This window comes from Mastacembelus armatus, chromosome 5 (genome assembly GCF_900324485.2).
Source record: "Mastacembelus armatus chromosome 5, fMasArm1.2, whole genome shotgun sequence".
NCBI lineage: Eukaryota > Metazoa > Chordata > Actinopteri > Synbranchiformes > Mastacembelidae > Mastacembelus > Mastacembelus armatus.
Window position 1 is genome coordinate 28,609,189 of NC_046637.1, and position 10,187 is coordinate 28,619,375.

Genomic DNA, 10,187 nt, shown 5'->3' on the forward strand with positions numbered 1-10,187 from the left:
GATGCATTGTTTCTCGTTCAGCTACTCAGGGTTCAGTGTCTTACTCAAAGACACTGTGACGTGGATGGCATGAAACAGAGAACAGACCACAGCAGTATTAACCCTCACTGGTCACTAATGTCTATGAAGGCCCTCGACTTGCACAGTGACCTCCATGATTGCCAGTGAAAAGTGACACCCAATGGCTTGTCCTGTCCTTCACCGCTGCTGCTGCTGCAGAAGAAAGACTCCCTCATTGTTCCCGAGCAGCCTCGTGGCCTCCGGTCCTTTCTGCCTGCACTGAGAGTGTAGGAGGGAGGGAAAGGAGGAGGAGAGATGGGTGATGGACTCTACAGCATCACACTCGGGGAAGGCCGCGCGGGCATCGCCATCAAGCAGCCCCTGACAGCTCATACCACGCCTGAGCAGCTCTCTGACGAGCTGCGGCGAGGCGGAGGGGGGACAGAGTTGTGGGGGAGAGAAATGTGCACCCTCAGCAGAACTAATAGTGCTGTAAAGAGACACGTTAACCGCCAGGGTTATTACTGCAGAGCAGGCCATGGGACACTGCAGCTCTCCGAGACACCCCACTGACTCTTACACCACTGCAGTTAACTGTAGGGCCTACTGCAGAGATATACTCTCCATTAAAAACTGCTGGGCCTTACTGTATGATAACCAGGCTCCGATATCTGCAGATGTAGGCTTCATCCTGCACTGTGTAGGTTTCACAAGCCATATACTGCACAACAACAGCTCCAGGGAAGCAAACATGTTCTGAAGCCATTTGACTAATCAAATGTTCATCAAAGGCCTCCTGTAAACAGTACGATCGATAACACACATAATCGAGAGCAATACTGAAAATGTTTTTATTCAGTAACATAATTTTGTCACAGTGTTTCAACTGAAACACTAATTTAATGACAGCAGCAAACTATTAAAATTTCCTTTTCTAATGGTGAAAATATTTTTAGGCCTAAAGGTTTTGTTTTGTTTTTTTAGAAAATCTGTTGGTTCACTTTCTCATCTATATTATGAGCAAAACTACACGATTTATTTTATCATTCAAAAACACAATTCTTTATAAGCAAAAAAAAAAAAAAAAAAACATTTTTAGCTCTCAAAATCAGTTTATGCTTGTTTTTTGGCCACATCCACACTAAAAGTTTTAAGCAAAAGCTCCGTCATTAGAAACTAAACCATGAGACATTACAAACAATGCATTTCTGAACCAAGAGCCAAATTTCTGTTGCAGAGCTGATCTGCACTGACTCTTGGGTCAATACAAAACACCGACTGTCCTGACATGGAGCAGCAGAGATAAGAGCAGCAGGCTTATCTCACAGTGGTCAGTGAAATGGTGCGTGAAAAATGTGCAGTGTCAGAGGAGGCGAGGTTCCTAAATGATGCCACTAGGAGTAATATCATGACATCACATAATTATCGCAGGGGGTTATTGAATTTTCCTCATTATTTTTTATAGCCTTTAAGATAAAATGTGCATGTGATAGCCTGTGGTGTGCGATAACCATCAATAGCTCGAATACAAATGTTAAAAACAGCTTTCATCTCTCAACTGTGTGGGCCAGTTTTACTGTAAGAATGAATTTTTCATATATATGATGCATAAAATCACAGTAGAAAAGAAAAAATCAAAGAAAAAAATCTCTGACAAATATTTTAAAACGTTTAGTCAGGACTCATTTTATATGTGTTGTATACAAGTGTATATTTTCTGGGTTCTGGTTTAAGATGAAGCTCTCTAACATAAAACAATGTTTTCTGGAAAAGATGGAAAGCTTAATTTCTTAAATGTATTTTAATCATGATGAATAAATAAGTACAATCCCTCAGTTAAATGTGTTTTTATAAGTAAAATGTCAGGCTACTGATACAGAGTAGTATAAAGCTGCTAGTGGTATTTTTGGTAGCATCCACCTGTCTTGTTATGTGAACAGCACTGAAACGGGCAAAGAACAAGCTGATGGAAATGTGTTCTTATGATGTAAATGCTTCTATTAACTGTAAAGTACTGCCGTTATTTTAGTGTTTTGTTGCTCCAGTGGGTTTCCAATCTAGAGTCAGGAAAGTGAAACAATGCGCCGCGCAAAAGAGTTTCATTTATCTTTGTCCACTGGACAGAGAGAGAGAGAGAGAGAGAGAGAGAGCAGTAATAAATGGCAAAAACACTGCATTCCCTCTGCAGAGACTGAGGAAGCTCAGTGCGCCCTGGAAATCCGCAATGAGGGAGCCGCTATAATGGCATGATTCGAGCACATGAGCACATCCTGTGAAATATAATTAAAATTAGAAGAAACCCAAGCCAGCTCCTGTCCTCCATTTGCTCTCTGCGTTAGTTTGCTCTGGGAAACACCTGTGCTTCATTCACAGTATTTACCGCACGGCACAAAGTGCACACAGTGGCTGCGCTTTGGCCTAATGTTCTTTAACACTGCGCTTCTGGCTGCAGGTTTTCATTTTGGATACTGTACATAAAACTATGGCTCCAGGGGCTGGAAACATTCAGGCTGAGTTATGTCTGTGTGGGGCTGCAGCCTTTAATGTGTGCGCCACTGCTTATCAAAGGGTGAGGGTTATGTATCGGCCCGCTGACAGGACATCAGTGTGAAGGACGATGCCAACGCAATTAAAGACTATAGGGCCCGTTACTCTTCGCTCACCTTGCACCCGCTCCTCCCCAGCCCAAATGAAAAGGACTCATCCTGGTCTTACACAATGACACGTCAGATTTTGTTCCAATTATCAGTATGCCCCGCTTTTCTTTTCTTTTGTCTGGGACAAACCTCACCTGCAGGTCGGGATTATCCTCATGCTGATGGTGCGCTTCTTCCGCCGCCTCCACCAGCCGCTGAGAGGAGGGAAAACTGGTTATTAGGAGCAGAGCTATTACAGGCAATGGGCTACAGTATGTTTAAAGGCATATAAACGGCCCATTCCTATTTAATGTATATAGCCTAAACTGCAAATGTTTGCTACGACAATTTGTATAATTGTGTCTTAAAGGATTTCCAACTTTACGCAGAGCCTCCAGGAAGTTTTTGCAGTCTGCCGCATTTCGAAGACCAGCACGAATTGATTCATTTAAAATAAACTCAGTAAAAGGATATGATTCCAAGATTGGGGCCTAAATAGTCTTTTGCTTTTGGCATCACTTACAGTGATTCTAAGTGCAAAAATATGCCTAAAATGTGGGGCGCTACTGTGAAGTGGAGCTGTGAGGTGATTGATGGGTCGATGCAGGATTTCATGCCATGCACCAAAAAGCACCAACAGCTTCTGTAATAATATCTCGATTTCTGAAAATGTGCTTGGCTCGGTGTTTCCGGGGAAATGCCACCTCACTGCAGTCACTCTGGCCTTCGGAGCCAACCAGATAATTAACATCTGTCACACGTGTCAAAATAACTGCTATATAAACACAACTGAGGCTGTGGTGGCCAAATTCAATTGACCTCATAGTGACTTCTCATGTCCTCAGCAGCTGGCAAATAAAAAACATGATGAAATAAATACATTTATTTCCAACTCTCGTTTTTCAGTCCTTTGAGGTCGCTGTGTCATTTCAAACTGCTTTTCCAGCATATTACATGACATTTCTGCTGGTGTAGGCTTCTGACCTTTTTTTTATCCTTTAATTATTATTTTTTCATATTTTTTTCAAATGCCAAATTTATGACTTGTATGTTTTGTAACATAAAAACCACTAATGTGTTGATGCATCACACATGTTTAAATGTGGATTATTTAATTAAACATTTTCTTAGGCTAAGTGTAATTTATAGGCCTAATTGTTCTGAATTGTCGCACATGTGGCATCAGGCGCAGGAGATAAACCTTATCATTTCCCAGCAGTCTGTGCAAGGTGCAGCATTAAAATGGGTACAAGCTCCTTTGTGCTGCTGCTGTGGGTCTGTAATAAACTACATCCAGGACCAAGCAAACCTTACATAATGGCAGTAAGGACAGATTTGATCTTTAAACGCCGAACAATAGACTGTTTTGCCAGATGTGACAAATCTGTTCAGTTTATGAACTGTACAAAAATTACATAAGTAGGGTTGGGATGGAGGCCTGAACCTTATGTCTGACTTTGTAAAGAACTGCCCACAGTTAATATTTTCCTCAGACCTGTCCTGAACATTTGAACACCTTCTCCTAAGCTTCAAATAACAGTGTTTCTTCCTTCCTTTCTTCCTAGCTCTAAATGTGTTAATAAAATGTGTAATTTTTTCTACATCCCACATTGGATGTAGAATTGGCAATTAAAAATAATGTTAAACTCAAGAAAATGCTACATATTTTTTAATACATGTTCTCACTGTTTGTGAACCAAGCGTCACTAAATGTTATCAGATGAGTTTACCTGAAATGGTCAGATAACAAAACCAAAGGCACAATGCCTAAGTTTCATAAGTGGGTGCGCTGCTGTTTCCTCTAGTGCAAAGCAGCACATCATTAAACAAAACACAACCACTAGTAGCTACTGCATCATTTTGATGAGGAGATGATGCTTCCATGAGAAAAAGAAATACAGGCCACAATCTCTCCCATCACCACTCTAATAATTTACATACAGTACATCCCTCATTGCCCAGAAGAAAACAAAACAAACAAATGAATAAATAAAAACCAAATAAAATGCTCTGATTTAAAACAAACCACACCTACCCTGGTGGCCTCAGCTTTCCTCCGGAACATTTCTTCCATCTTCACAGCCAGGTTTTTGACCAGTTTCACACCATCAATTTCTTCCACTCTGACTGACTTTTCAAATTCTTTATATTTCTGAAAATAACCAGAAACAAACCTGTTGACAAGATACAACAATAAGTCTTACGACACAGACAGTAGGAAAACATCCTGGAAGCATGAGCTCATGTGGTTGAGTAGCAATTTAATCACTAGGTGCTTTCAAAGTTCCTCTTAGCACCTATAAGATCAGAGAAACAGAAAACATTGAGATAATTGTTTTGTTCCGTCTGTTTGTTCTGCAGCATTTTGGAGGGCTATCATTTTTTTTACCACATCCACTCTGGAGTGGTGGGAGTTGTCAAACAAGGCTTGTAAGCCTTCACATGTTGGCTGACAAGCTACATGCAGCCTTTCTCTGATGAACGGCTGATAAAATCCATGCTGCGACACAAAATGATTGATAGTCTTTATCTGGTCACAGTCATTGGCTGCACATGCTGCTTCTTTGTCTCTGATTGGCTGGAGATAGCCATGTTGGGTGGCCAGGGGCGGGGCTGGATCCAAAGGCTATGCATGGTAAGAGGGTAATTGAAATGGAGTCAAAGCACAGGAGAAAGATAATAACTTGTCAAGCTCGGCCGATTCTGGGTAATGAACTACACCTCACATAATGCTGATTCTGCTGGTTGCACAGGACCTCCAGTGATACAGAACAAAGCCCGCCACAGCACGAGGAATATAACATTACATAATCCCACACCTGCCTGAGCACACACTCACCCCAATAGAAACAAAAGCCTGATCCTCACACAGTGTCCATTCAGCCACATTGCACACACTTCTTATAACCTTATCTAAAAATAAACATAAGCCAGGCTTGTAGCCCACATTACACATTGTGTGGGCTCAAAGAAAAACACACACGCATACACACACACACACACACACACACACACAACCAGTACGTGAGGCGACAAATAACCTCATGAAAGGAAGAGTGTAGGCTACCAGTGGAGCAGAACAGTTCATTTCACGCCTGTCCTCCTCGCCTCAGCACCCCGAGTTCCCGATCCTCCCACCTCCTCCTCACTCACACTCCTCCAGACATCAAGTGGAGGTGAAGCCCCATCCATCAGAACCACTGATCATCATCATGGCTATTGATTAAAGTAATGCCCAATGCAGAAGTGGGGCCTGCCTGCCTGCCGGGAGCCTGAAGTACTTCAGTGTTTCCCCATTTTGCAGAAATCTTTCTAAAATCGGGTAATTCACAATAAGCAGCTAATGATCAGCCTTAATGATCGGCCCCTAACGACCCGTCAGTTCCCTCACAGCTCGCTGCTTTGTGCTGACTGGTTCGGCACAGCTCTCTCCAGACACGCCTCCATGAGCAGGGACTCGAGCAAAGTGCATACACACAAAAAGCAGCAAATGTTTTGTACAAACATGAAAAACATATTTGATAACAAATGGAATTATTCTGCTTCCACCGTACATTTAAATTTTATTTGTAAAACTGTCACCTCAGGGCAAGGAGGTCCTAGGTTTGGACCCTGGAGCCGCTTTCTAAATGCGGTTTGCACACTCTCTCCATATTTGCGTGGTCCTCTGGGTGCTCCGCTTTCTTCCCACACTCCAAGACATGCAGCGGAGCTTTTAGTATTAATCCTGCTATTGCCCTTGACTGAGGTAGTGCCCTCAGAACTGGAGTTGGTCCCCGGACGGGGCGCTGTGATGGCCCAAAGCTCCTAAAATAGGAAGGATAGGTTAAATGTAGAGGATTTAAGACAGGAATTCATGGAGTAACTTATCTTACAGGAGGGAAGGAAAGAGTTAGTACAGAGATCACAGTGTCACAAATGAGACTGGTCTACAGGCTTTAAAACATAACTAAAAGAGCTGTACACTGAGTTACCACAAGAATAGAAACCACTGTAGACTGTCGTGGTCATTTTTGAGGTTGTCGTTTGTGGTGTTTTTGCATAACATTGCATCACTAAAAGGTTTTGCTCTTTAAATATAGTGCAGTTCAGCCTGACAACAGCTTCTCCCCATACAACTCGCTATCGGCTGAAGTGGAAACACTGAAACTGGACAGTTTAGGTGATGTTGGCAGAGTTACTGTTATAAATGTTCCACCTGACGAGGGAACAAGAGTTTTACTTGCTGAGTGCACAGAAAAGAGACTTGAGATATTTTAGTCTATAATGTTGTAGGAAAGCTGTTTGGCTGTAACCTAATGTGCATAGAGACCTTAGCTTGTTCTACTGTTGCAAAGCCATGATGTTTGGCCAAGATTCACACATCAGATCATTATTTCTAATCGTAGTGAAGAATTAAGAAGTTAGGACAATACCTCAGGCTGTGTTTTGGAGAAACATGTATAAATACACAAATTTCCATGATGCAACCATAACAGCCTGTTATGCTTTGGTTAAAGTATTTCACGTGGTTAAGTATCTTACAGTCTATTGAAACAAATAGATGTATCAAACTTTCATCCAGAGTGAATGTGGGGCCACTAAAATATATAATAATACTAACTTTATGTGCTCATTTTATATTTTTATGGCTTGTGCAGTTTGTGTCCATGTTTTTATCGTTTTGTCCATCTCCTCTGCAGAAAACGAGGGGTAATGACTTCATTAGGCTTTAATGCGTTTTAAGAAGCCAAAGGGTGTGAATGTAACATGTGCACAACAAGTACCTTTACACATTTATATATACATTTATCATCGGCAAAACAGCCTTAAACTACATTGTATTCATGCTATTTATTTCCTGTATTTTAACTTATTGCAGCAAATGAACTGCACAGGAGTGTGTGCTGTATGCACACTAACCATGGACACACGCTACACTGCAGTGCAGTCATTCAACATTAACACAGAGAAGCTCCACCTCCAGCTCTTTACTGTACAGTCTCTGCTCTGTTCCTATTTAAGAGAAAAGGACAATTTGCCGTTTATTCACCTGAATCGACGCTGACCACCTTTTTCCACCTGTGCGCACAGAGCACACCTCTGCCATCAAGTGGTCAAAAAGTTAAATATACTGCACCAGATCATTGCTAATTCTCTGCGGTCTTCCCTTTGTCACCATATGCAACACCCAGCCTGCTACTGAACCCAAACACACACTTATTGAATTTGTCTCATCGTTGCATTCATATCCAGCGGTTTACGCTCTTGACTGCAGAGATGAGAGGAGAGAGGAATCAGAGCTATGGTTAATGAGCTGTATCAAATACAAACACACATGTGCATGGACACACACACACACACACACACATATGCGCAAACACACCTGAGTCTCCTCTAAAATAACGCATCAGCATTCAGCTGAGACACCAAAATGTCTCTGCAGCCACTGGAGAGGCAGTATGTCTTTACAGGGCATAATGTGTGCAGCTACGTGACCATCAGACAAAGAGAAACAGCATTTGTGTTCACATAAGACTGTAAATAAAGAGAATACCTTTTGCAGTAATTGGGATCCAGAATATTTAGCAGAAATGGATTTAATTTCTCCACCAAAAGCTGATGCCCAGAGCTTTACACTGAAATAAAAAAATACAAAAGACAAAACCAATTACAGAGAAAGCTAATAGACTGAATTCAGTGAAAACATGTCACTATCCAAATTTAAATGTGGTTTTACAAAGAACACATTCGATCTAAGCATCAATCTGTTGTCACCTTCTCCCAACCAAATAGTCATTGTCCTCTTCCCACCCCATTAGCTTTTAAACCCATTTTATCTCTTCTCATTTTTTTCTGACTTATTTTCTGACAAAATTAATTAAAAAAAGGTGTCACAGCCCAGTGGTTCTGACCTTCACTCTCTGACAGATGATTGCTGCTAATTTCGATGAGCTATACTATAGTTGCTGGAGTTGCTGCTGTTAAACTGTAAAGGACTTTAAGTGTGGCAGTAAAGTTCAGCACCTTAAATCTAAGACAAAGGGGCCTGAATCTGAAAAAATATATATTCTAGCATTTAAAAAAATAATGGCTTTGTAGTGAAGTGTTGCAGATGAGCTGTTGTCATCTATGAAACCAACTTCGCCAAGAGATGCTTCTTACAAAAGGTGTTCCTGAAAAGATTTCTCAAAATGGAAAAATTTAATTTCAGCTGATTTTCTGTTGTTTAGTAAACCTTTCTGGATTTTTGATATTCCAATGTGAGATTAAAAAAAACTCACACTGCAGGAAAATGTCTTTTTACATATGAGTTTAAAGGTGCGCAATACACCTTTTAAAACCTTATTTTAGGAAATGAGTTCCTGCACAGAGTTTAAGAAGATATAACACTGGATAAATACTGGAATATTAATTTATAAATTTGATTTTTGGGAGATTTTTCCAGAATCTTGTTAAACCTACAAAAAGGTTTTCCTGGTAAAAGGTTGCAATTCACCAAATCTCCAAATTCACAGCAGTTACAAGCTGAGTTGAAGATCAAACTCATTCTCAATATTTATTTTCAGAAAGTGTGAGCCTCTTACTATAGTGCACATATTTGAAAATGATGTGTTTACACCTATGACGGCCTGCAATGTTATGATTGAGAATTTATACTGCAAAGTATGTGTAAAACAAATCAACTAATTGTGTGGACTGATTTTCATCAGCTTTAATTATTATACATTTGGAAAGAAAAAATGTGATGATAAAGGGTACAGCTGAAAAATAAATAACCCCTCAAAAGATGTTTATCTTTTTCATGTAGAAGTGAAGCCAACATGCCCAACATTTATTATTTCCAACTGACTGATAACACATACACTGCTACTGTTAATTGTCTGATTGCATATAAGGTAATTACATAACAAATTAAGATAAAACAAGAGAGTTAGAGCTGCAGGTTTTACCTCTTTGTAAACAAACTCTACTTTGAATTTCTCAAAATCCTGTGACTTTTTAAATCATTCTGATTATTTTAGAAATCTCATGTTTCCTCGCACCAGTTTTAGTCTCTAACAGGAAGCCTGGAGTTAAACCATGGCCTGATGGCTGCAGTTAAACTAAACTCAGGAAGAAGGGAAACAACCAAGGTGAACAAAAACTATTTACTGTTTCATTTTAAATGAAATGGTCATAAATGAATTTTGATCTAAACACACACACACACACACACACACACACGCACACACACGCACACCTCGCACGCACGCACGCACGCACGCACACACACACACACACACACACACACACACTTCTGAAGGCAGTGATAAACCATCATTTTAGTGATTTCCATGCGACAACAAAGTTACAGAGCAGCTTCTCACTTACACTGACAGAGGGATCCCTTGCTGGGACCCCGACACTTCCACCAGGTTCAAGCCGACAAAGATCCACAGCAGAAGGACGCTGGTGCTGCACGCGTCCAGGATTCTCCGGTGTCCCTGCATCGTCAACTCTGGTTTTAAAATATCCACAGTTAAATCCCGTGCCAGCCCCGTGCTGGACTTCTGGATCCTGGTGCGCCTT

At 40.9% G+C, this 10,187-nt stretch overlaps 1 protein-coding gene across 1 annotated transcript in view; it reads right to left on the reverse strand.

Moving 5' to 3' along the window:
• LOC113130373 (voltage-dependent calcium channel subunit alpha-2/delta-3-like) overlaps positions 1-10,187 on the reverse strand; it is a 30,542-nt gene extending 20,355 nt beyond the window's left edge. Inside the window, exons 1-5 of the mRNA XM_026306948.1 lie at positions 9,990-10,187; positions 8,173-8,254; positions 6,219-6,443; positions 4,672-4,788; positions 2,792-2,851 (exon numbers count right to left, since the gene is read on the reverse strand). Of these exons, the coding sequence (XP_026162733.1) occupies positions 2,792-2,851; positions 4,672-4,788; positions 6,219-6,443; positions 8,173-8,254; positions 9,990-10,108 (603 nt within the window). The 5' untranslated portion in view covers positions 10,109-10,187. The remainder of the gene's footprint in view (positions 1-2,791; positions 2,852-4,671; positions 4,789-6,218; positions 6,444-8,172; positions 8,255-9,989) is intronic.